Below are 27,184 nucleotides of genomic sequence, written 5' to 3'. Positions count from 1 at the left end.
CTTTTCTTATTTGATCAGAGTAGGCAAAATCATTTCTTCATGGAAATAGCACCAGTGGCTTCACTGTATATGATGTCCCAGGAGTTCTTTGCATAAGTGGAGTAAGCAGGATTTAATTCTGTCCCTGGATGTTAACTTCAGACATACTTCCAACATCCACAATGAACCACTCAAGGATCATAGGAAGCTAGCAAAGGCAGAGTTCTATAAGTCTAGAGAGGGATTCAAGTCCCCTAAAAATGTAAATACTTCCAAAAGCTTAGGTCTGGATGGTGAAATCACCGTCTAATAAATATTGGAGCTGAGGTTTTTCTGTGGATCCCTTTCTATATTAGTCCATTGGTTCCAACTCTCTCTTTAGCTCAGATTTCAGAGATAAAACTGCTGCTGAGTTGAATCTTTCCTGCAAGGCTGACAATAAGTTAATTCTCTGGTGTCACTGCGGTAGGCCTGGTGGCTGATAAGTGGGGTTTCTGCTTTGATATGAGCCATCATTTTTGTGATGTGAAGACAGCAAAAGACACGAAGGAGGATTTTTTCCTTCCTTTTCCTGCCTTTTAGTCCTGAGGAAGCATTTTTTGCTCCTCTGAACAGGACTAGCCTTGTTGTTCTGATGAGATGCACTTGAGTATGCCAGGTTTGTGCTAGCTCTCCCATCACTGCTCCGTGCTCATGGCATTAGAGTGAGCCGCTTCTCAGAATGAATCCTACTGATACCACTTTGCTGTCTAATCCTCCCTCTCCTCCTTGCTTCACCAGATTAGTTGCATGGGCAGCCTGGGATAACCGGGGACTGACTCTGTGGTAATTTGCAGCCAGAGCTGGAGGGATTGAAGCAGGAAGAATCTGGTGCTACCAGGCTGCAGCCAGCTGTACTGACGGTGGAGAATGCCAGTTAGCGTTGTAGCAAATTTTCTTGCTCTTATTAAATAATTATTATTTGCCCCTGACCTTTCCTTTTGATTCTTCTTGGTACAGACACAGCCTCTCTCTGTTCCCTGCCCCAATGAACGTCTGCACTAGGTTCAAGGCTTGGAGTAATTTACCTGAAGAGTGATACCATTTGGAAACCACTGTAAGTATATTTTATCTCTTATAAAAGACTTCTTGTTCAGCAAAAAAAAAGACATCTTAAAAAAACAAAAACAAACTGCAGCACCTGCAAGCCTTACTGATGAGGGTAAACTAAGTTTTGCTTTTGAAATTTGCAAGGAAATATGTGGGCAAAAAGTATGTCAATAAAAAACTGTTAAATATTTAAGTCATAGCCTCACAGCATAGTTCAGCAATGGCTGGTTTGATCTGCTTGTATCTTTTAGTTTGGCAGGTTCTCCCTACTTACTGCTCTAGTTCATGCTGTTCTAGTTGGTTCATCCATGTTTGTCTTTGGAGTGTTTATCTTCTTTTTTATTCTTATAACTTTTTAATGAGACATCTTTTCTCTTGCTGGTGTTTCAGGCAATACAGATGAAATCTACTGCAGCTCCTTAAAGGTTTACACTATTCTTTCCAGGCCTTGAGTCATTTATGATTTAAGGCCATTATGATTAGTAAGATTTGGCTGGATTATATAGGTAAAGTTGTCTGAGAGAATTTTGACTTTGCATTGTGGTTTTATTATGCTCTGAAATGACCGCTTGTCTGTTATTTGCAGTTTTTCCCCTGTAGATCCCATATTTTTGAATTCTTATGATCAATTCTCAGTACTTGCCAGTATTGTCACAGTGTTGCTGTAGCTGAGATACTCTGAGGTTTTAAGTCAGGCAAGTTTTGTAGTTGGGACCCAACTTTCATGACACTTGTGGTTGAGACGGAAAAAACAGACAAATCTGGGGGCATGTAAACCCCACTTCAGGCCTAAAAAAACCACAGCAAATTTCACTCTAACTTAATCTCTGAGTTTAATTTAATTATGTTAATCAGTCTCCTGTAAGGGATTTTGGAGTTTATTTTACTTTTCTGTGTTGATTAAATTTTCCAGGCTTTTATTGCACTAGAACATTGGGTCTCTCTTGTCAGTTCTCCATGCCTCCCATTCTTGCTTTGCAGTGTTCTGCTGGGATTTCTCTTTCATATTACATTTTATGGCGATGTTTTCAGGAGTTTGTGTTTTCCATTGTATGACACAAACTTGCAATCAGAGATTTTAAACAAACTGCCAGTCATGTAGCTGTAACAGCATGAAGATCAATGTGGCTGCAAAATCATCAGAGAAGCTCTGTGAATATTCAGGCAGTCAGCCTGTGCAGGACTTTTAACTACTGAACAACACTTCTGGCAGGAAAACTGTGATGGCTCAGGTAAAGCGAGCTCATCTTGGGAAGCTTCACCCTCAGTTCTGGCATTCAGAGTGCCCTGAATTTTGAGGTGAGGTCTCTGGGCAGATTTCAGTGCTTTTTGTTGTTCTTTCGAGCCTTTTTTTTTATAATCTGTGATTGTACTCATCTCTCTCCCTCTTTACTTCGTCAGTTTCTAAATATGTATTGTCAATGTCATGTCTGGAAGAGACACAACACTGGCAGTGATAAGCACTGATATCAGGAGCTGTGTTAGCCGCACACAGGCAGAGGAAGAATGTGCAGCAGAACACTCAGGAAAAATATTACTTAAAATCAGACATGAACTATTTTCACACTCTTATTTTTAGGATCTGAAAAGCTGGAGGTTTTTTTTCAATTATATATAGCCTCTGTGAATTACTAAGGTTACAAACAAACTGTACACCAGTGAGTTAAGTGCAGTGCTTGGACACTACAGGCATCTCTGACCTGAGGGCACTTACTGTAAGGTGATGCTGTATCTGTGAGGAGGTGAAATAATGCCTGGAACATGGGTGGGCAGACTCAGCCAGCAGCAACACTCATAACAACATCAGCAACCCTGTGGTGTGTTCCCTCCGTGCTGTTTAATACGCGATGAACAAAGGTCTGGTTGGTGACCCAGCCCTCCCTGTATTCAGAGGCTGAAAACTGCCTCATTATTGTTCATTATGTAGTATTATTCTCATGCAGTCACATTATCATAGCTTCCCCTGAGAGCCAGGATGCTACTGTGGGTTCTGTGCGGCTACACTGACTCCAATACCTGAGCTAATTTGTTCATTGCTAACCTGGTGTCTCTGCAGGATAGAGAGCTGTTCCTCTTGTAAGGGAAGGTTCAAGCATTAGTTATAGCTGCTGGGTGAGAAGTACAACATACATTGTCTATTTTTGACAGGGACCTGGTTTGCTGGCCCTGCTCTGAGAACGTGTTAACTCATCCAGGGGAAATTCATTCCAATGGTTGGAAGGGAGATACATGCAAAGAAATCAACTGTGGAGAGCAAGTAGAGGGTTGAGGGAGAGAAAGCTGTATGCAAGAGTGGCAGCAAGAAAGGGGAAGTGTAGCAGGGGTTTTAAAGGCATTCCAAAGCTCCGAAGTAGTAATTAGTTTCTAGATAGCTTTGAGGTTAGGACATCCAAAATATTACCCATTCTGCCTTCAAATTAAACAGAAAGGAGCCAATTCTAGTTTACAGCCAGTGCCCAGATCATTGCAGTCACTGCATCACTGTGAGTAGCCCCCCACTTGAGACCTTGTTGTCTGATAGTGCAGTGTTAAAGTATGTGGACAGGAGGGAATATCTCAGTGCAATGAAGATACTGACAGCAAACAGAAATAAAATTATGGTAGTGATTGTACACCTTGCTTTACACATGAGCTGGCAAGTACTGATATGCACAGATCAGTTCCAGGATGACAGTGGATGCAGTTAACCTGATACTGGTACTGGAGAACATAGGATGAAGAAAAAAGAGAATATATTTTAAGTGGTGTAAATTAACATAATGAAAACAAACACGATAAATATAAGGGAATGGTGAAAGTGAATACCAACAAAAGTACCTGGACATAGGACAGCAAATTTAAAGAGATGGAGTAGGTAGGATGTTTAGAAGTGGACTGGATAAATCTCTTGTAAATCAGTAGCAAATACGAATTGTGCAGTGATCCTCTAGACTCACATTAGTCTTAGAAAGGTCAGCATCTTTTCTGTCCCCAACTTCTGATATTCTGTGCAACAGGTCCATGTACAGAAGTGCCATCTCTTTGCTATATTGGCCTTCTGCTGTCCTTCACAAGAAGCAAAGACAATGATGGCCCTCTGATTATTTTAAGAATGAGTGCAGTATTGGAAAGGACCTGTAATGCACCACACGTGTGTGTGGAGAAGGAGCTCAGAGATAACTGGATATCAGAATGGAGCCCCTTGCTCCAAAAGCACATTCCCAAGTCTTTTGCAAATAAGTTGCAACTTTTATTGCCCTGACTAACAAGTAAATAGCAAACATCTTGTTTCCAGATTAGTCTGTAGAGAAGAACATAATCACTAGAACTAAAGTAGCAAGGTAGACTGACCCTTTCTACTGAAATAGTCACGTAGGGTTGCCAATCAGTGAAGTCCAGAGATGGTACATAAGTACATATACTTTGGGAAGGTTCCATGAACAATATTTATTACTTGTTTCATTCTCGCTCTTACACTTGTTCTTTCAGGGTTTTTCATTTAGCTATAACAAGTCATACTCTTCCACGGTTAGTGTGCTATTTTAGCTTCTGGAACTTGGAGATATATTAGAGAGCTTGCTGATGGAAGTGTTCATAGAAGAAGTGTGCAATCAGAAAAAAGTTAGGTTGGAATGGTCCTCTGGAGGTGTCTAGTCCAATTCCCTGCTTGGAGCAGAGCTGACTTCCAAGTTGGATTAGGTTACTCAGAGCCTTGTTCAATTAAGTTTTGAAAATCTCCAAGGATGGAGGTACCACAACCTGATTCAGCACTTACCAACTCTCCGTGTGAAGACTATAGTAATAACATAGCAATAGAAGTAGACTATGAAAGAGAATGTAAGAATATTTAATTAGAATATATAGGTGAAGATCATAGCAATAGGAGCTTTCTATATGGGTGATAAGGTAGAACTAAAGAATAGCAATATACTTACAGCAACAGCAGGATTGCTCTGGCTTTGCCTTTGCTGGCAACAGCAGTCAGACATTGCAGACTGGAGAACTTGGTTTGGGTTTCTTCATAGGTAGTTTTGATCACAGTGTCTCCAGGATTTTTCTTTTCTGAAAAGTTTTCTTTAGATCCTTAACTGACCTGGCTGATTCCATTACTCAGCCTTTCTCCTGTGGAAGCCTGTGTTCCTTTCAGGTGGTACTGAGATGCCGAATATGTCCAAACAGTGAGAGAAATGAACTGCTGTGGAGAGGTATTGTCTCTAGTGCCAGTCAGCAGCATTGCTATTCTTACCATCCTAGTAAGCACAAGTCATCAAGCTGCAGGACTCTGATGTCGAAAAGTGATGACACGAGCATCTTGGTAACACGTCAGCCTTAAGAGCAAAGTAGGCTTTGGAAAGGAAGAAGCAGGGGGTCCTTTGCACAGTCTCCTTGGTGTTACTACCTGTTGCTATAGCATTTTTTAACCTATCCCTGTAATGAGTTTTGAAGGACTGGGAGGCACACACAGGATCAGGCACAGGATGAAGCATCAGTCAGTGCTTGGTCTAACAGCACAACTCTGGCTGTGCTAGTGGCTGACAAGTCATGTTTACTTGGACTAAGCCCCTACCCTACAAATAACAGCCATGTCCTGCCCAGGGTAGGTGGCTTTGTGTGTGGATAGAGCTGGAGTCAGAGGCTGTATTCCAAGCATGTAACTTGGCTTAACTGTGAGCTGAAAACATACCTTAAAAACAGCAGTTCATCTTCCAGGTGCTAGGAACTTCATCACCCTGTGCATCCAGAGTCCAACCTTACATACATCCTTTGGTGCCTGGACAAAAAACTGTGCTATCTGAAAGCTGCTTGGGTAGCAATGCTGTAAAACCCCATTGTTTTACACACAGATTTCCTGCAGTCCCTAGTGCATGTTGGCTACACATGAGAACATCATGGGATCTGGAAATGAGGCATGTGAAGGTATGCCAGAGTTCGTATGCCAAGGATCCATGCAGACTGTTACAAACGAAACATATGCAGTCCATGTACTTCAAAATATATGTGCCCACATACAAGCTCTATGTCTCATGCATTCTCATTCTCGTTGCAAGAGATGGATCCTTCCCATGACAGAACGGGGAACAGACGGATAGATGCCCAAGCTTGGAGTGACAAGATGCTCTGTTTACTCTTCGTGCAAAAAAATACACTTTTAAATGGTTTCATTTTCCTTCTATTTAAAATGGAGTTAAATCAGTTCGGCCCCTTTCTATACCTCTACAACTTTAAGTAATATCCATATAGTCATGCGCTATTGTTTAAAATCAGATTAGATTTTAGCCAGTGTATTTTGAGCATATTGATTATAGACATGTAGTTCACAGCAGCAGTACAGTTGGCTCATCCCGTGGCATGGCGCTTTGTAGCCCCAGTAAGACAAAACACATCAGGGCTGCCGGCAGCTGCGGGGTTATCGGTGACCCGCATTGGTGATGGCTCATGTGCGGAGCTCAGCTCCCCGGCCGCGCCCCGGAACCCCGTCCCGCTGAGACCGGGCGCCCTTTCCTGCCCAGGGCATCCCTCCAACGCCGGGCAGCCCAAGGCAGGTGCCGACGGCCAACCCGGCCCAGCACCTCTGGGGGAGAGGGAGGCTTTGCAAGGCGGGGGGGGGGGGGGGGGGGGTGTGTTTTTTTTTTTTTTTTTCCGTTTAACTTTTCTTTATTATTACAATTGGAGTTTCTCTGCCCGCTCTGCCCCTCGCCCCGGGGCGGGCGGCCGGGCCGGTGCTGCCCCCCGCCGGCCGCCTCGGGGAATGGCGGCGGGCCCGGCCCTGCCCCCGGCCGGGCGTGCCGCCCTTATGTAACGCCTTTATGTAACAGGCCGGGCCGGGCTGCCCCTCCTCGCCCCCCGCGGGAACGGGGCCTGCCTTGCTGTAACATAAAGTTACAGAGAGGGCCGCTCTGGCTCTCAAACGCCGTGTTTTGGCGTGTCATCTGCACGCCGCCCGTCCTGGGTGGGGTGCAGGAGGGCAAGGCCGGGCGAGAAGAAGGGGCTCCCGCCTTGGCCCTTAAGGAGGAGAGCCCAGGCCTGTTGGGAAGGGCTTTGCCCGCAGGTGGGAAGCGGGACTATGTGTGCGGGGCGCAGGGCAGCGCTGCCTGGGTTCCAGCAACACCTCTGTGCTCTGGGATGGCCCTTGCTTGGGCCGGACGCTGCCCCTACACCGTGGTCGCCCAGCACTGTGAGGCGCTGCCCCGGGAAGGACGACCCCCCAACTCCCGGGGGATCCGCCGCTGCTCGCACCTCGAGTGTCTAGCAGCAGATAGCGGCGTTTTATTTGGATGGCTTCGGCCTCCGCACCTCCTGTTGCTCCCTTTGCAAGTGTGACCACAGTTCTCCGCCTGGCGCGCAGCGGGGACTGCCGAATGTTTGCCGGGGTGCCATCGGTGTGCCCCGGGCCAGGGCAGCAGTGCCCCTGGCTGGGCAGCGAGTGGCCTCGGGGAGCACAGGAGGGACCACCTGTACCTGTGTAACAGAGCGGGGGAAACAGAGAGACCCTGTTTGGAGTGCTCGCTGTGCGATCCAAAACCCGCCACTTCACCTCATACCTCAGTTTCTCCATCTGTGGAAGCTAAGGTGGTGATTGAGTACCTGCTTGATGATGTACCACTGAGGCTTAATTCCTTGGAGGTCCTGGATCAAGGGAGGTGTTGAGAACTCATGTGCACAGTGCTCACAGACCATTATTCCAGGCTTCAAGTCTTCATGCTTTACTTAGATGACCTCTGCATCTCAAAATTGCTTCAGCATTTTTCCCTACAAAGTGAGTCTCTGCACTGATTTGTTTTGAACTGGAAACTTGCATATTTGTTTGCTTTTCAGACAATGCTGTTAGATTTCTGTATAACTCTCTCTATTCAGAATGCTACAGCCTTGGTTAATATTTGTCAAATGGAGCTCCGACTGTCTAAACCACTGGGACGAGTTTCATTTTATATGTCATCAGTAGGGGCAGAATGAGGAGCTTCGTGCTTGGCCTATTTGCTGTAACACAGTCTCAGGGCCATTGCATCAGAGTCAAAACAAGGAGCAGCTTGTTTCCAAACAAGAAGCATGGAGGAAAGTCTTCTCTGCCTCCTTCCCTGTAAGGGAAAAGAGAGGCAAGGGGCGGGGGGGGGGGAAGAAAGTTATCTTTAACAGATTCTAAAAATGCCTTTTCCCAAATATGCAGTCAGTCCCTTCAAAGGTCTCTTTGTTTATTTTCAGGAAGAAACCCAAGACAGCTGAAAACCAGAAGGCGTCTGAGGAGAATGAGATTACTCAGACGGGTGCATGCAGCGCCAAGCCGGGCCTTCCCTGCCTGAACCTTGAAGCTGTTCCGTCTCTGAGCCCGGCCCTCATCCACTTTCCACATTCACCAACAAACCTGCACGCACACACAGGGTCATCTGATTGTGAGTACACCAACATGCTGCTGGGTTGTGCTGGGGTTCTTGAAAACACGTTCCCTATTGTGGACCAAGTTTTCTAGTGGGATGCTCTTTCCCTAATGTCATAAGCAGGACTTCCTCAGGGCTTACCTTTTCTGTTTTTGGGAATTACCACTGAAACAGAGCATTTTTCTGTTAAGGTTGTGATAATGCAATCGAGCAGAGGAAGCTGAGACCATGTTGTTGGGTCAGGTTGCTGCTTCTTACAAATTAAAAAGGGAAGATCCCTCAAGCGTGCCTCTGTCCAACTAGAACTGTAGTTGCTCCTCTCCAGGTAATCACATGCTTCTCATTACCCAAGCATATCTGCTGACTGGGGGGTTTCAGCCTGTGCTGTAATGCAGTGGTAGAAAACAAGTGTCTGGCTCTGACACTCAGGATTGTAAAGGATTTCCATGAAGAAAGGGGAGTGTTTTGTGCAGAGGATCAGTCTGTGAGAGTCTGGAAAATCTTTGTAGACCTATTTGGTTGTTAAGTTTTAAGGCCCTTGTTTTGAGTGCATTCACTTTCAGATTACTCAGCATGGGTTAATTGGCATTTTAAAAATATTCTTTTCCATTTTGCCAAAAAATACAAAAATAAGGGAGGGAATGATTAAAACTAGATTTTGGAAAGTCATAACTTACCCTGTAAGCTCTTCAAAACATTGTCGTTTCACAGTGGTCTCTGCCTGGAAGTCTCTTGGTCAAGAATGTGCAGGGTACTGTGAACCTCAGCATTCACTAGTTTTAGAATATATAGTTTACCTCTCCTGCAGTGGTTTTAGGATGTTGTAAAATTTACAAGAGGGGGGAGAAAGAAGAAAGATGATGACACCATGTTTCAAGAGCTCAGAAGCCAACCAGACTTTGCAAAAACCTATAAAAAAATCAGGGCATGACAATAAAAAATCAGATTAAAAAGTATGTGTATTCTTTTCTTTTTTTAATTTAAAAATCCTGCCTCAGGGCCAAGCTTGGAAGCAGTTGGGTTATAGGGATCATCACTATCAAAATCACTTTAGCTGCAATTCATTCCTGTTGGCTTCTGACTTTATTCATTATGAGCTTCTGTGAGAGATCTTGATTTTAATAGAGCTGGTAAACATTGGGGAAACTTTCCTAAATCTCACCTGGTGATTTGGGGAGAAGAAAGAGATGTGAAACAATTGAACAGCAGGCAGCATGCAATTTGGTCTATGCAAGAATTATCTTCAAATTGGAGATGTCAGGCTCTTTGTTAAAACTGGGGTGCAGTTTTGTCTTGTAATGTTTTCTGAAAACAAAAAGCTTGTGAAAAGATGCAAAAAATGAGCAGAACAACAAGAAGAAATAATCCTTATTTTCAAACAAAGAATCCCTTTATCCCATTCACAAAGATGAAAGAGTTCATTAGTAAATGGGATTTGAAACCTCACATTGATGTTTTTTGACAGTACAAATGGAAACCCATGAAAGCAACCTTAGGACAGAGGCCAGCAGGGATTGTAGGGAACTTGGAGAATGAACTGCTTTTGCTTTCTGAGGTGGCCAAGTTCAGGGGTGAGGAATATTGGCAGAGGGCAGCAGGGGGAGGTGGAGCCGGCAGCTCTTCATGCTCTACCTGTTCTGTGGACAATCTTTTAGACTCCTAAGTTTTTAATGTTCCCAAATCATCTTCCAGATGATCTCAAAGATCTTTTCCAACCTAAAGAATTCTACGATTCTATAAATATGAATAAACTGCAAAGTCAGGTTAGATGCTCCTTTCACACTGAAAGTGTGGGTTTTTTTCAGAAAAGAGGTTTAATAACAATTTCACCATTAATATTGTCCTGTCATGAATTATTGAAATTTAGTTCCCAAAATATAGAGTCCTGCAAAAATTCAGGGAATGGTAAGACCTCTTGTGGTGTTGATCTCTGTTAGTTGATTCCATGTGCTTTGAAACCCATAGAAAAACTTCCATTATTTATGATGGGTTATGACCTTTATCAGGCTGTATTTGTTTGGGATGGTATGCATCTTATTATTATTTGGCATGCCTTTGCAAAATAGCAATGCCAGTTTCTCACATGAACTAAAATGAGGCATGATGAATATTTACTGTATATTTACTATAGCTTTCTCTCATGTTCTGTGGTATTTTTTAATATTGCCTCAAGACTTACTGTTGGAATATGTTCCTTGACACGAGAGATTAATATTTTTGGCTCCCAACATTTAAAAAAGGCCTGTCATTACAAGTTCCTTCTCCATCACCTGTGGCGATGCTTTTCTTCTTTGGACCACCAACACTTCCTGTCCTTCTCTCTTCTTTCTAGACAGTACAACATTGCTTCTCCTCTCTTGCCCAGACTATCATACTGCCTCTTCCCCCACAGCTGGGCAGATTATTTCATTTTTAAAGGACATTCTTCATTCTGGTGGAGAGTTTTCTAGTGGATGGCAAATAATATAAAAATGCTTAAAAACTAGTGTTAGATAGGAAGTTTGGGAGAAATTTTTGTTGACAATATCGGAAACACCCAGAAAGAGTTAGCATGGTAGGGTATATCAATTCTTGGAAAAATGCACAGATGTGCAGATGGTTTCATGAGGCCTCATTCATGTGTCTGGAAAAAAGACTTGGATTTTATGGGCCACCTATTCAAATCAGTTTGAAATCTTCACTGGCCATTTTGCATGCACAGTCACTAGTGCTTGGCAGAAAACAACACCACATATTTATTATGAGAATTATTCAGAAGCCAATCTACTTTAAAATATCAGGGTGCTTTTGGAATGATTCAGATCAAAATACTTTTTCCAAGCATAGGAAATAAAAACTCTGTGATAGCCATCTGCTCTTCAGCTGTAAAAGGCAGAGGTGAAGAAAGCCTAAGCAATAGTATGAATGCCACTCTTACTGATATGAATACTTAGCAAAGAAAAACCCTGAAGTCGTATGTGACGCCCGATTTAATTTAGGGGTTTATTGTAGCATGGTATGTTCTACATGCTGTTTCTGGTGCCACTTATTCCAAATGAAATTGCATTATTTCTCACACTTGTAGGACTGGGTCCTAACATTCTGGATTTGAGCATTATATTTCCAGCACAGATGAATCCTTGAAGCAAAATCCAGAACCTAGGATGCATTGTGTCCAGTTCCATCTCTTTCAGTCTTGGGAAATGCTAAGTCTTGCAATGCAATTGGAGAAACAATCTAGGGGAAGAGGTTCTTCCTGAGGTAACTGTTTTCATGGAGGGCTTGGCAGATAAAAAGCACCACTTTGAATTAATTTGGAATTAAGTGATAGAGTGAGCTGATAGAGCTCCAGCTGAGTTATACCTCTAGCTACTCAGCTGTCACAAACAGATGTAGCTGCTTACCCAGAAGAGAGGTGTTTGTGCAAAAAGCTGCAAGGACAAGCACAGGTTCTGGAAAGGTTACAAAAAAACAAAGGAAAGCATATGAGATTTGTGCTATATGCAGTTTTTCACATATTTCCTTGCTTGTGGATAGAGAATGCATTAAGTTGGTAGGGTTCTTGTTCAAAGGCTGAACTGCCTCAGGTAAAGCTTCTGAAGATTTTGCTGAGAGGAAGAAAGTCATCAGGACTTGGCTGTATTTAAACTGAGTTGATCTGTATATGCCACTTATTTCAGGAGCATTTCAGAAAGCATCTATAACTATATATGTTCTGCAAGTACCAAGAGATAAGATCATTTTGGCAGAAACTTTCTCAGAGATACAATCAGACAAAAACTTCATTCAAGCTCTGATGTATGCATCTTAACAGATGTGTCCAAACTCAAAGGAATCCCACGGGAACAGTGCAACTGAATCTCTTTGTCTCTATTGATAGTTAAAAGAGTTATTCTTAGATATTGGATGGTCCATCTGTGAAGGAATTTGTTCCAGACAAGACAAAAGCAACATCTTTGTGAAGAGTTTCCATGGGACTGAGAAACAGGTTGGACAATCACTGGAAAAACTTCTGAAGCAATTTTTATGATTTTAGAGAACACAGAATTCTTGCAGAGACCTGAGATTCTGGTAAGGAATGAGTTGAGAAGGAAAGTAAGGCATGAATATTTTTTGAAAAATCCATTAAACAATCATTGGCAAGATGTTGAAACAGGAGAGGACTCTCTAAGGTTATGTTTTAGCAAGGGACCAGGGAGTTTTTGTGCATTAAGTAGAACGCACTTTATAAACACTGTCAGTGATAGACTACATCTGAACTTTTTGCCCCTACATGCTCAAGTAACGTGTCTGAGTTGGTCTAATTCCAGCATTTTCCAGCTTTCACAGGATGGGAACTCTGAAGCAGTCTGTTTTCTTTTTTTCCTTCTAAGTTATGATTTTGTGGCTGCATAGCCTTCCAGCGTGGCAGGGAAAGTCAAGAGAGGGAAGCTCATGAGGTTCCTGAGCTCCACAGAGCATTGAGAGTGGATATGGAAACTCTGGATTTCCATTTTCTTGAGCAGCTAGAGGAACCTACCATTCTCTTCCCATGAATCTGCAGGTTTGATTTGCCTGGGGCTAATATAGAGGCTAGATGGATCTGAAGGTGGTTTGACCTCATCTTTACTTTTTAGGTTTCCTGTATTCCTCTTTGAGGTTCTGTGGCAGGAAGAGAATGGTTACGTGCCCTTATGGTCTTCCCTCTCCCTCTGGAAATATCTGGCTATGATTCCCTAGGAACTGCTTTGGAGCTTTCAAATGGTTTCCACTCCCAGTGAGGAGAAGAGGGGCCGTGATTCTAACAGCTTCTTTGTTTATAGTCAGACAGTATGTCAATAGTAATTTCATCTGTGTTTTTGCTAATCTGTGTATGGTATGTCTTAGCTAATGCTGAATATTTTTAGGTTGTTTTTGGTGACCTAAGAAATGATGTATGTTTAGATATCTATTTTAGATGATATAATAATAATAATGATACAGGCCTTTTCCGTAGAAAGCTAAACTGAAAGCAAGGGTACCCATAGTTCTCAAATACTAGTGTCACAACACTTAATTATACTTTCATCTTGAAGAATATTTGAAATTTTGTTTAATAAATGCTTTGCTTTTTAGTAGTTGTAGGTGGTTTCTATGTCCTGTACACTTACATTTGTGTCTGTAAAACTCTCAAAGAAATATCAGTCAGGAATTACTTGTTTTTTCATAGATGCAGATATATGTTGCTTGAGTTGCATAGAGACAGACGTAAGTACAAGTACAGCTATGCAAAACCAGAGCTCACCCTGCCTCTGTTGAAAAAGTCATCACAATACACTGAAGAATTGGCAGTGTAAAACGTTGTAGTACTGATAGGAACTGGTCTCTACATTCCTAATCAGTACACTAAGTGAGTTTTGTCAGGTTGGTCTCTCGGGCTTTTCTTCTCTTGAGAAATGACTAATAGCATATGGTACTGCAGTTATGAAGTCAGTGAGTATGTTTTCAGAAGCAACTGTGTGACTTTGGAGCCTAAGTTTCACTGATGCATAAATCACATTTCTAACACATAGACTCCTCTGAAAGTTTGTCTAATTATCCTAAATGTTGATTTTTCTTATTTGATGACCCCTTAATACTGGCTTGATGCTAGGTTGTCAATTCTTGTGTTATTCAGCGCTTTTCTTACTGCTGTCCATTTAGAGAACTCTCGGTGATAACATGTAATCTCAACTTTGGTTTAAAACTGCCATGCAAGTACGAGCTTTCATGATTTCAGGAAAGAACTTGAAGATGTGTCTGCAGTGTATCTATTCTTTCTAAATAGCAGGGAAAAGGATAAGGCTTATTGATCTTTACAGATCCATAGCTTCCATTCTTGAGGTGACTGAGTTGGTAATACTGTGGTGTCTCTGTTTCTAAGTCATGCTGCAGCCACCAAGGCATGCTTTAACTGTCCAGTAAGATATCTGCAGTCTGAGTTTACTTGTTCATGTCTTCCGAGTCTGCCTCCTCCAAGACTTTTATTACCATTCTTTAAGTTGTGGGTCTTCCAGGAGAATCCTTATTTTATATGTTGGATGAGTGTTTCAACAGCTTCACTCATGAAATGAAGGACTGATGAATACTGTACAAATATCTGTCACTGTTCAATGTGTGAAGATTTTCCAGTACTTTTTTGTTATTGGGGATTTTGTTCATGTTTTTTGTTTCTGTAATGGGGGTTTTGTGTTTGGTTTGGGGTTTTTTTTAACAACAGTCTCCAGAGCAGTGCTTTCTTCTTCTCCTCTTGAGATAGCTTACCTTCTTCCATCACACTCCATTTTTGAAAATTAAAGCAATAATGTCAATTCCACTATAGAGTTTCTGTAACCTCTTTAATTACCTTTACTGCTTTCACAGACCAGCAGTCTAGCTAACACACTGAATCTACTGCTTGCCTACTTAATCTATCAATCCACATAATCTACAGCACTTCCCAGGTACCATTTGTTCCCCTGTAAACTTTCTCTGTCTGATATGTTTAAATAATGTTTTATTGCGGTATTTGTCTTTATGCCTTTAGTGAGTTTTTCTTTAAGTTTCCTCTTTACCCTATGTAATCTTTGTTTTACATCTAGCCTGCTACAGTTTATGCTCAGTTCTATTAGTGTCACTTGGACATGATTTCCATGTTTGGAGAATACATTTTCAGCTTTAGTGAACTCTGATACCTTGTTATTCAACTATTGTAGCATTTTCTACTTCCTCATCTTTCTGTTGTTGTCTTTGGGTGTGCATAGGGACTCTATTAAAGTATTATTAAGGCCACCTCCCTGCTGATCTTACGGATTTTACTTCCTTATCTTTTCCTTTCAGACCCTTTCTGACTAACTTCCTCTTCTTTTTTTTTTCCTTATAGTAGTTGTTCTTCCCAAAGTTGCACATACCAAAACTGTCACTTTATGTGATCTGCTTGAAGGATGTCAAACAAAATCATGCCAATCATTGTTATTTTGTCTTAGCCATACATGCTACTGCTGTCATCTCCTCTGTCCTAATTGGGTGAGAAGACTAAACCAAATGCACCTTTTTGCTAATATGGTCTACAGAGGGGCACTTCAGTGTTTGACAGGTGACTCTTGTTTGAAGGAAACTGAAGCAGCTATATCTACATCTTCTTCTGTCCTACTGTGGGTTGTTAAAATGCTACGTAGCTTAGTGCTTACATCTCTCTCGGGAGTCACGTTCCATGGTTTGAGAAACATTGACTGGTGCATTAGTTGCCTGGTTTGTTGAAACTATGCAACTCTAAAGTTACAGGTGTAAAGACCTGCTTGGTCACCTTCTGCTCCTGTTCACCACTGCGATCTGTTTAGCATTGGAGCTTTCTGCTCTTTTCCTCTAAGCTTCCCTAGGCACTTCCTCCTCTTTTCTCTTGTTTGCCTGTAGTAGAGTAGCCATGTAATCTTTGTGCTGTGATCCCCCTCAGTAACTTTAGAAAAAGGTAGGGCCAAATCAGAGAAAACCAAAAACAATTATTGCCTTGTTCTCCACTGAACAGCTGAACAAAGAGAGCTCTTTCATTGAAATCTTTTTTGAACTGAAGCCTTAGTGTGGTACTGGGAGAGAACCTGAAACATAATACCGAGGTGTTGTTTAGTGCCACCTACTAATGTGTATAAAGTGTGCTAGGAGATGTTGTGGGGGAAAGTCACTGTATTTTCACAAGAAATGTGGTGTTTGATCTACTCCATAGGTGAAAGTCAGTTGTAAGCCTGTCAGAATGTCACTAAACTTCATTTGTGTCATGGTGTTTGCCTTGCAGACCGCAGCAACATGTTCTGGCTGGCACTGTGAATTTGGATTCCCAAGGACGCCAATTACGTTGCTTCTAGAGGGGATGCCATTGTGCCATCTTTTCATTTATGTTTTCCGCGACAATTTTCATTGTCCACAGAGTCACTTATAAGGCTAAAATAACATGAGATCTAGTCTTATGCATCTACCACTCAGGAATTAGAGTACAAAGAGAATTCAAGATCTCTAGGTAATCTGACAGCTCTATTAGCTCCTTGAAGAATTAACTGCACCTATGAAAAAAAGATAAACAAATTGTAGAACCCTTACTCATCCCAGCTTTGTTTTATTAAACACTGAAAGGATCTCTGCCTGGCTGGGATGTGCAATATATACTCTGTATCAATCTGTGACTTGTATTGAAATGCTGCTTCTTGAAAGCCCATGAGAGAGAAGTAGTATAAATTAAGAGTAATCTCACAACAGCTATCTTTGACTTCTTAACCAGTGAAAATGTAAGTGTAGCAATATTGTGCATCTATTAAAAATCTTGAAAGGCTCTTTATAACTAGATGATAGGAGTGATAACATGTAATTTATTGATGTTACACAGATAGAGAAAAAATCCACAAAGTAGCAATTTTTGTGTGAAAAGGGGTATGATAGAGGAAATAAAAACAGAGAAGGGGGCTTCTTCCCATAGTTTCATGTCTATTGGGCAACCATGTCAATTTTAACAGAACTACCTTGTGTTTTGATCCTACGCCACATTTCAAAACAGGGCATATTCCCTGTATTCAAAATAAAACTCCCAGATGCTATCTCTAATGTTCTTAGCTGAGTAGAGGGTAGAATGTGCCTGAAGGCAGACCTGAGAAATAACTCTCATGCACTACATTAGTATCACCTGTTGATGTCTGTATGCTTGTGTATACATGTAATTCCAGGGCCTTTTCCCTGGGGGGTAGTGAGAAGCATTGGAACTGACAAGGTACATTTGATGCTAGAGATCCATCTGATGATATCCAGCCACCCAACAATGCTGTGTTCTTGTTTATTTCCTTGATTTATTAGTTTAAAGCATTCTGCCATACATTTCTATTCCTATCAAATTTTGGAAATAAGTCTGTTCCCAGGGATTGCAGAGCACAGAAACTTTCCCTGTGGCCTTCAGCATTGTTGACATGAGCATGTGCTGTTTCCCACTGATATTTAAATCTGAATTATAAGCAGGCCTGAACACTCATCCCATAAACTCAAAATAAAGAAGCCACAGTCCAAAACAGTATGAATATTTGTCTCACGGTATTTCTAACTTGAAATATTCACCAAAGCACCCAGTTGTACTAGTTGACAATTACCCTTTCACTAGTAGATAAAAAAGATAAATGGAAAAAATAACCAAATAAAATCTAGCATTTTCATGTGATAGCTTTCCTCTACTCAGGGCTTAGATAAAGTCACTGGAAGAGATAAAAGAATCCTTTTGTCAGCCCTGAGGACTGGCATTTACAATTTTTCATCTATCCCTTGTTTCTCCCATCAACCAGTAGTTTTGTGACCAGAACAAAATCTCCTACATGGAAAGGCCTTTCTCTGGAACCATGCAGGATATAAGCAGTGCTTTTCTGCAGGCAGCAGCTCTCCCACAAAACTCACCCATATCTGACCGCACCCTTCTCCTAACAGACTGCTACAAACACTCCCTGTAGAGGATTCTAGCTTGAATAGAAACCTTCTAAACAGGTAATTACCTTAAGAGGTTTTAATCTATATTTTCCTTTTAACCAAAGCCCACAGGCTTTCAGGCTTACTGAATTTAACCACACTCAGGCTGATAAGCTTTTCCTCCTTGTCTTTCTGCCTGGGGGAAAAACCTAACAATACAGGGCAAACGTGAAAGAGTTCATGGAATAGCAGTTGTCTCTTATGGAGACGTGTTTTAATATATTTGCACCTATTATCCTTTTAATTCATTCCTTCTCCAGACTCAGCTCCCACCTCCAACCCCAACCCTTTCTCCTCCCTAAACAACATTTCTGAGAGAGGGTATAAGTTTATACAGTTCCCCCATAGCAAGATAACCAAAAGCAATCCTTATCCACTTTCCTTATGGGTATTCAGTCTGAAATACACTATTTAGGATTTAAACAAAAGCCCTTAAAGCAGGTGAAGGTATTCTTAAGGACTAGAGTAATCTTTTAATCAGGACCATAGAACGGCAAAATAAATCACCTTGTTTGCCTACATTTTCCAAAAAGTGATGGTTTTTTTCCCAAGAAGCATCCCCCTATTCTTTGTTTGTGGAGTGCTTGCACCATAACTCCACCAGCATTGCTGGCCCATCTCACCTCTTCCCTATTCAGTGGCTCTCTTGCTGCGGGTCTGCCAGTGCAAAACGCCCTCTGAGTAACAGCACCTGGCACTGTGAGGGAAAACTAGCAATAGATGCACCTAGATTTTTAAAGAGCCAAACTGCTGTAAACTTATAGCCAGTTAAAACAGTTGGACCATGCTGGGGCTTGGCAGGATCGTGCATGACTCCCTGGGAACAAGAGAGTGTGATTGAAACAGTTTTCACGTAGAACATGAAAATGTTCCCTGCTGAAGAAGGGATGAGCGTGGCCTCGTATCTCTTCCTAGGAAATGGTGCCATCATGTGGCCATGTTGTTTCTCTGTTTCCAAATTTAAGAGGGCAGTTGAATAGTTTTCTCCCTTTACATTTTTAAAAAAGAGCATTAAAATGCTATTTGGCAAGCTTATATTTTGTTAACATAAATAGGTTGCAGCTGGCTGGGGCACAGGAATTACCACCCTTGTAAGGATATAGCCAGCCTGTTGAAATCCCCGTTAATGCAGCTGTGATGACAGCTTCAGGTTCTTCTGGTAATGTCATACATGTTGCTTGGAGGTGCTGTAGATACCTACAGGAGAAGTATCCCCCATCAATGTAGTCTGTGTTAGGGGGATACAATGGCATGGCTGTAGCAGCACAAGGTCTGAAGACAAAGTCTGAGAGAGGACCTGAGAAAAGCAATGTGTGTGTATATGTGTGCCAGTGTTTAGTGTGGAGGTATATTGGACTGGACCCCAAATATGTGCCTAGGAATAAAAAATGGCTTTTGCCTATACCCTCTTTAAAATATCTTTGAAATTCCTAAAATAGCAAGTATACAGATTGGAGTGAAAGTGGGAAAAGTAAATACCCTGGCTAAAAATGTTACTAAAAATGTAGTACTTCTCTAACTTAAAAATAGCTGAACATGCTGTAACACTTTGAAGGCTTTGGTCATGACACTGCTATGAGTTAGAGCAGTTTTTACCTGGTGTTTTACAGTTTTAAGTTGGATGCTGACCATAAAGAGGTATAGAGGAAGTAAAGTACTAAGCAGTTTGAGAAGAAAACAACTTTTTGGTAATCATGGAGAACAAAATCTGAAGAGAACTGTGGAGATAATTCTTCATCTTTCTGTAGTATTCTTTATCCAAGGAATGCAGAACAATTTGTTAGGATTAATTAAGGCAGGCAGTCCTGCAGGATGGGGTGAGTGATGCTGTCCTTGTTCTACATGTGGAGCAAACTGAGGCACAGACATTGCCTCCTGTGGATTGTAGAGCAAACAGGATTAGTGCTGATGAACACCTCTCATGGTCTTTCAGACGAAGCATAGGAAGGTGACTCACTGCCTGCTCCTCAAGCATGTAGGCTGAAATAGAGGTTTTTATTCTTGACATTGGGGATTTATGCCCACTGGATATAGAAGCCATTTATGTACAGAACACCTATGGTTTAGTCTTCAGTTTTATGTTAAATGGGTATCTCATCATTAGGTAAATGCTAAAAAGGACAGGGCAATTAACTGAATAAATCATCCATAGGAAATTTGCTGAACATTCTCTAGTCTCAGAAAAAGTCTATTTCTTGAACAAAGTTTAAGCAAACTCTTTCTTGTTTGCTGTCTCTTCGATATGTTTTATTCTTGGAGAATAAGGTTCTGTTTGTGTGTGCGTGCATTTATGTCTTTCAAACAAATGTAGTTATTAGCGATGAAATTTAGAGAAGTTTGACAGCTTTCAGAACGCAGTGATTCTTTCTTCCATAGAGTGTATTACTGACACATTAATAGATGTTGTACTGGTAAAAATGCAGTACTTCCTGTTAAATGTAGACTGCTACATATTTTGATTCTAACAACAATCTGGTAGGGTTAGGGCAATTTGTGTAGTGTCATCTGGTGTTTGTTTTGGATAGATATTATAGAAGGAGATACTGAATTTCAAGATGTTCAAGCAGATGATTGGGTGAAAACTCCAGCAAACCTTTAAAGCAACAGAAAGCAAGGGCTACTCCTGGTCAGATCTCCTGCTGAGGATACAAATGTTCTTCTGTGTTCCTGAAACTCCATATAAGCTTTTCCTCTTGCTTAGAACGAGGCCAAGTATTCAGGAGAATCAGTCTGAGCAGGAGTGACTAAAATGGCCTCTCCATTGTCTTTGAGATATGCTGAGAAGTCAACCATTACCAGGTTTTCAGGATTTGAATTCTGGTCACTTCTTCGAGTGGAAGAAATGTTGCCCCACTAAATTGGTCCCAGAGAGTTAGAACATGATGCAGGACTAATTTTGTATATGGAAACACTATATAGAAAATTTTGCTCTGTTAATTCAGTTTCATTTTGGAGTAACTAACTTTAGAACAACAGAAAATAAAGCTTTTTCAGTTGGGATAAATCAGGTCACTGGAGCTGAAGAAAGCACCAATGGTTATGGTGCAAAGTTTGGAATATAACACACTAATGTATGGAAATGAAAAAACTTCCTATGGAAATTTTGGGGCTATGGTAGTTTTCATATGTTGTGGTGGAAATGCTGTATTTCCACTAAACTGTTGTATTTGTGCAAGAATTGAGATTTTCATCCCAACTTAAGGATTCTTTACTGATATATATCTTTCTTAGGGCAAATCTGTTTTGATAACAGGATTTTGTTTGGTTGGTTTATTTATTCTGTAAAGTCTTTAAAGAGTATCATATATGATGATAAACAGGCAACTCATTCACCTCCCTCAGCTAGAGTACTTTATCCACTGTAGAGTTGCATTTTAAGTGAAAGAAAGACAAATTGGAAAGGAAATGGATGATAAAAATGAGGGGAATACCTATAACCAGTGAGAATGATTTGGAGACCTGAATTTGTATTTCCTGGAAAAGTTAGGTCTAAAGAAGAAAAGTGAGGCACCTTTCAATATATGAGAGAGTCCAATAAAGAGGGAAGTGGTCAATAGTTCTCTCTATCTGCTGGAGGAAACGATGAATAATCAAAGTTAAATACTAAGACATCTTTCTTGCTAGAAAGATAGCAGACAGTCTTTCTGGGGAGGGAGTGGAAATCCCCCACAATGTTGATTTTTTTGCAAACACGGTAGACAAATTACTGAAGAGATAGTGTAGGTAAGTTGTTCCCACCATGAGGAAAGGGAGTAGACTAGATGACTATCTGAAGAACCTAATGCATCCTTCTGATACAAACAGAAGGCTGTGGTCATACAGCACTTGGTGTGAAGACCAAGAATTAGAGATTTCCAAAACCACTCATGGTAGAGGAAGAGAGTAAGGAGTAGATGATAATGCTTTTCTCCAGCAGCAGTGGGTTAGTTAGGCTTGTTGTGCTCCCAGGAACTAGTGGCTGGATTACTGATGCAGAGAGAAACAACTTCAGAAGCAGGAGAGGTGGATTCTCTGTCCCTGGAGGTTTTCAAGATGAGACTGGATGTGGCGCTTAGTGCCATGGTCTAGCAACTGCAGCGGTAGTGGATCAAGGGTTGGACTTGATGATCTCGGAGGTCCCTTCCAACCCAGCTGATTCTATGATTCTATGATAAGAAGGCCTACTAAGCCTAACTTCTACATCTTTGTCTTAGCCAGGGTGTTCTCCTAACTAGGGGGGCACTTGTCATTTTGATATTAAGAATATAAAGTTATCATATTCTGTGCAAGATACAATACCTCCAACTTTTCTGCTCTCTCTCAAAGTGTGTATTCTTAATGCAAGGGCTGAGAAGGTTGTCAGGAAGACAAACTAGGCAAATACATCAAGCTAGTTCTAGTTGATCTTGTCTTAGTACCAGTGAGATGGGTTGCCAAACAATTTTCTAAATGCTACTGCAGAAGATTGAGGCTAAAACTTAATCTATATATCTTAGCAAGCCTACCAGTTCTCAAGGATATGAGACGATTATTCTCTTTCCCTTGTAAGTATGAAAGCAAGACAGAATCTTTGGGTTTCACTCTGCTAGTAATTCCTGTGAAAGAACACACAATAAGTTTCCAAAAAGAGCTTGGATTCCAGTGTCCTAGGCAGTTTTGCTTCAGGTGCAGGCTATGCACGAAGCTACTGCTGAGTTACGGTAGCTGTGGTGGATTCATCATCAGGGTGTTTCTAGAAATGGTAGTCATTACTGTGCAATGAGCTTTGAGGTACTGTGATTTTAAAGGACACTAGAGAAAATCAAAGTCTCTGATATCCTTCAGGTACGAACATTAAAGCTGCCAGCAATTGGCTTTGCAGAAAGGGACATCTAGTGGCTGTACAAAAAAAATCCTTTCTCAATGCATTTAAAAATGTACAGCATAGCCATTTGTGTTTGGCCTTCAGTCTTCAGTATTCTGTACATCTTTTTATCTCTGCTACATCATGTGTTTGCTGGGGGTCATTTTTTATGGTTTTGGAAAAAAAAATCACCTTTGCAAGCTGTAACTTTCTAGTTTATGTAGGTCTGTGTATGGTAACCGTGGCAAATAGAAAGCTGCCTCAGGCCATGCTCGATGTACCTCACTGCAGCACTTCCACATTTTCTATAGCATCTTCCAGGAGTCCACTGCCTGCTGTTTCCTTCTGCCATTGCCTTCCCCTTTGGTACTGTACTTGGAGAGGTTGTCGTTGTTATTGTCATGGTAAAACCTACTTTCTTTTGAATGCCCATAGCATAAAAGTCAGCAGGAGGGGTGGATGAGATTCAGGGAAACACTAATCTAAGCATTCAGTCATGTATTACACAACAAAAGTTTTTTCCTTTCCCATCCACGTTGTACTCCTTCTTACTAGTTGAGGATGAATTCCATGCGTGTTTCTGTGAATAGCCTGACAGTTTAATCGGTACATTTGCATACGGGCAAATGAAGCTTTTTTCAAAGTTGCACAGTAATATGTTTCACCTTTATGCCATGCCAGCTTCAAATTGTATCCCAGGAGGATTTCAAATGTGCATAATCTGTGCAGTTGTCTGGGCTTTTTTTCTTTTCTTTTTTTTTTCTGCCTTTTTTTTTTTTTAACTGCAAATGCCTATTCATTGCCCATCTGGGTAAGAATGGCCTTTGCATTTTCACACCCATTCTTTCCTATATGGTTTGTGAATACCCCTCCAATCAGAACTAGCTTCACAGAAAGGGGACAAAACCATTTTACAGGAGTTTCTCAGAACAAGTCCATTGGGATCTCTACATCATGTTTACTGGACAAAAAAAAAGGGGGGGATACTTAACAAAGACCACTTGAATTTCGCAGAAAGGAAGAGTGGCAGGCCTGAGAAGAGCCTGAGACAGCAGTCTTTTTCCTGAGCCAGGCATTCTGTGCAGTGACGAGTAGGTGAGTGCGCGTGTGTATAGCTGGGTCTTGTGAAGAGCTGACACGCTTTCTGGCTTGTCCAAGGCTCTAGTAGCCTTTGTCAGAATGTGGCATTTGCTTAGAATCAAACCTGCATTGGAAAGTCCACGTTTTATGGGAAGCATCACCTTTGGACTTTCAGCTTTCAACCACAAAAATCTGTACCCAGTTTCCTGCAGAGAGGGAGAGGATCTGCATGGGACAGCGGGTTTTGCTACAGACCAGTCTCTGGAATTTGTTAAAACTGCTCTTCATACTGCTGTGGTTTGTGCAGTAGTGTCTCTGACACTATTGCAAATTATTTGATTGTCTGTACTTTGGATAGATATAGTTTACAGTGTTGGATGTCAAGGAAGATGACCTAGAATAATCATCCTCAAAATCTCTATTACCTTTTTTTTCCATTTGTTGTGTGTCTCTTCCACCACTCTTCTTGTTTTATCCTTAAGGAGTAAATTTCAGTTATTTCTTAGGTGAAGAAGTGGTATATGTTCCAATTTCACTTGAAGAAGTAAAGGAGGAAAGGACTTTTTTTTCCTAAGGACAAACTCTGTTTTTACTAACAGGAACAACAGAAAGCATTCCATGCCATTTATGAAGTGACTCAGTTGGTTTTCAGATCAGGTCCTACACCACAAGGTGCACCCTAAATCAGCTCCTATAGGAGAGAGGAGAGAGGAGAGATATTCACATCACTCTCAACAATGCAAACAAACCTCTTTTCTGTGCCATGTTTAAGCCTAGCTGCCTGATTTTATCAAGCCATCTAACAACAGAATGCTCTGTGGCTACACAACTCGATTCCCACAGCCAGGATGTGAGAATGGCTGTTGAAACTTATAGATGAACCTTGCCCTTCCTCCTTTCTGTACAAAATTTGTGGATAAGTGGCAGAGTTTACTTTCCCAAGAAGTCATCCAGTCTCATGATACATATTACACCTTTCTGGAAACAACTTGTCCTGAGGATGCATTTTTCAGAGTTCCACTCACAAAATTATTTTATCTGCCAAGGGGCATAAAGGAAAAAGTAGATTTCTTTGCACCTCTTCAAATCAAGAGACCTGTCTGTAGCCTCTCTGATATGTGTAGAAGATTCCACAGTGTGCATGTATGTGGAAAGTAGGGTTTTTTGGTTATTGAGTTGGACTGCTGCATATTTCTTATTATCAAATACCTCATTTGACAAAGCAGAACATAAAGTCATGTTTCTGTGAAAAGACAGTCCTAGGATCAAAACAAGTTGTCATTGATACTACTCAAGACAGAGATAAATGGGTAGCTATACAATCATTTGCTGTGGCCTACAGTAGGTCTTGAAAAGATGTGTCATCTATTTATCATTAATTTTCCACCCTTCTGTTGCTTCACCAGAACAAAGCTTTTGCCTGACTTTTTATGTAAATACATTTTGGATTCTTGTATGATCTGACATGTTGGGAAGGGAAGCATCCTGAACTGCCCTGTAGGCATTTGGAGAATTACTCTGTCTGGAAGGAGGAGGAAATACATCTCTTCTGTACATTATTTTGTGTAATAATAGTTGCAATGCATTTGAATGCCTAAGATGTTTTTCCAGTCCTATGGTCAGTCTCATCAGAGGAAATAACTCTGGTTTCCTGGCTAAGCTTATGAACAAGACAGATGTATTTCACAACCTCCATCATACTGTTAGTAGTTTCCTCCTTGCTTCTGCTGTTTGAGCATCCCTGCAGTGTGCTAATCACACATGGCAATTAGTGCCCTTCTGGTACTGGTTGGTTTACATCTGTTAACATCAGACTTCTTCAGACAGCCAGGCCCCATCATGATTTCCAGTTCCTGACCTTTGTGTTTCCCTTTTATCATTAGCTACTTCAAAGAATTAAAACAACCACCTGTGTCCAAGATGGTTTCTCATTGAACCACCAGAATAGAGGGTGCTTGAGATGTCAGAAGTGAATAAATGGGAAGGAAAAGGCAGAGCAGGGAAGATGTCACATTTTCCTGCAAATTGCAGTGAATAGTGTTCTAGTGCCCGTGTATGAGATGTAATGCACTTCTTAGGGTGGACTAGAGAGATGTTGCTGGGCTAAAAGGCACTGCTTTCAATGCTATCAATGCTATTTATTTGCCTGTATATTTCTGTTAGACAGTGACAATAAGCTAGTTTAATTTACTCATGCTTGCTTACCAAATTTTCCTTTTGGATCCTCAAGCATTGACAAGTAATTGTGGCAAGAGGGGTTGTAGCTTTAGGTAGGAATATTCAAGATAAAATGTCTGTAATACTAGTGGTGATTTAGCATTACTTTTCTCTGCACGCTTTTCTAGGAACCATAGTGATGTAGGTACTACAAATGCTAAGAGAAGAAAATTATTAATATTATTTTATTTGTTTACTATTCCAAAGGCAGTTGGTTCTTCAGAGTTAAAAGGTGAAAAAAACAGTTTCTGCCCATCAAAATCTGAATAGAACTAAAAATGGTAAAGAACAGGAAAGGAAATAGAAATGCATTAAAACCAAAGGAAGCAAGATGAAAATAGGGAACAGTGGATAGAGAGATTAAGAAGTTACTTTTCAGTCACTTGTAAAAGTTAAATTTGAATATTATATTGGCTCTGTACCCAAATTGGTTAGATGCTTTTCTAAACTGTTCTCTATTTAGATTATCCAGCCAAACTAAGACAAAATCTTCCTTGGAGTAAGTGTCTGTAATTTTCCAGTTTCTGTCAAGTAAATAACAGCAGGAAAACATTTGTTTTTATATGATGACATTCTGCTGCAAGTCAGAACTTGGGATATGCTAAAAATTAAGGGGACAGCTCATGTTAACTTATTGCTTTGGGTTCTTTCAGAGGACTGTTTGTCACTATTGGGTAGCAAATGTTCTAAACCAGAACCCAGACAAAACTGTGCGTGGGATTTTAGGAACATTTACAGCCTAAATCTTGAACCAGATTTGGATTTTACAAAGTAACTGCCAGTTTTTTTCACTGTACTGTGAAGCATAGGATCCACATTCCTTAAAATACCAATCTAGATAGAAATCACATTTTCATATATACTCTTTGCATTAACAACTTAGGGTCATTAAAGTAAGATTCTGATCTCTTCTGGCATGGTCCACATCCAAACAGTTTAAAATCCAGCTTTAATCCGTGTGCTCAGTGTTTATAATTGGCTGGCTCTAAGCTTTTTAAAGCCAGAAAAAACGATAGGCCCAGTAATATGATTGGAATTTAGGCCCAGCTACACCTGTCTTCATTTGCTTTTGCCCAAAAATTCAGGACTTGAGCATCTGCAAATGAGTAGCAAAATTTACTCCTGGCCTTACAAAAATGATGTCTTCTTACCAATGCCCTTGTATGTGATTTTTTACAGTGCAGTCACTTTTGTTTACCCA

The 27,184-nt window shown here is 41.0% G+C and overlaps 1 protein-coding gene across 32 annotated transcripts in view; it reads left to right on the top strand.

Moving 5' to 3' along the window:
* ZBTB20 (zinc finger and BTB domain containing 20) overlaps positions 1–27,184 on the top strand; it is a 503,503-nt gene that overhangs the window by 442,726 nt on the left and 33,593 nt on the right. For 26 of the 32 annotated variants that reach the window (XM_027681156.1, XM_027681153.1, XM_027681152.1 and 23 more), the window contains 2 exons: positions 979–1,075; positions 8,248–8,435. Coding sequence is in view for 3 of the 32 variants with exons in the window: in XM_027681145.1 (XP_027536946.1) it covers positions 6,484–6,590; positions 8,248–8,435 (295 nt within the window). In the remaining 29 variants the exon portion in view is untranslated. Of the gene's footprint in view, positions 1–978; positions 1,076–6,415; positions 6,591–7,673; positions 7,805–8,021; positions 8,126–8,247; positions 8,436–27,184 lie in introns of those variants that run through there. The other 6 variants (XR_003533828.1, XM_027681145.1, XM_027681143.1 and 3 more) reach the window with 3 other exon arrangements.

This window comes from Neopelma chrysocephalum, unplaced genomic scaffold (genome assembly GCF_003984885.1).
Source record: "Neopelma chrysocephalum unplaced genomic scaffold, ASM398488v2 Primary Assembly neopelma1_60, whole genome shotgun sequence".
NCBI lineage: Eukaryota > Metazoa > Chordata > Aves > Passeriformes > Pipridae > Neopelma > Neopelma chrysocephalum.
Note: the sequence above shows the minus strand (reverse complement) of the source record. Positions and strands in the feature narration are given on the sequence as shown.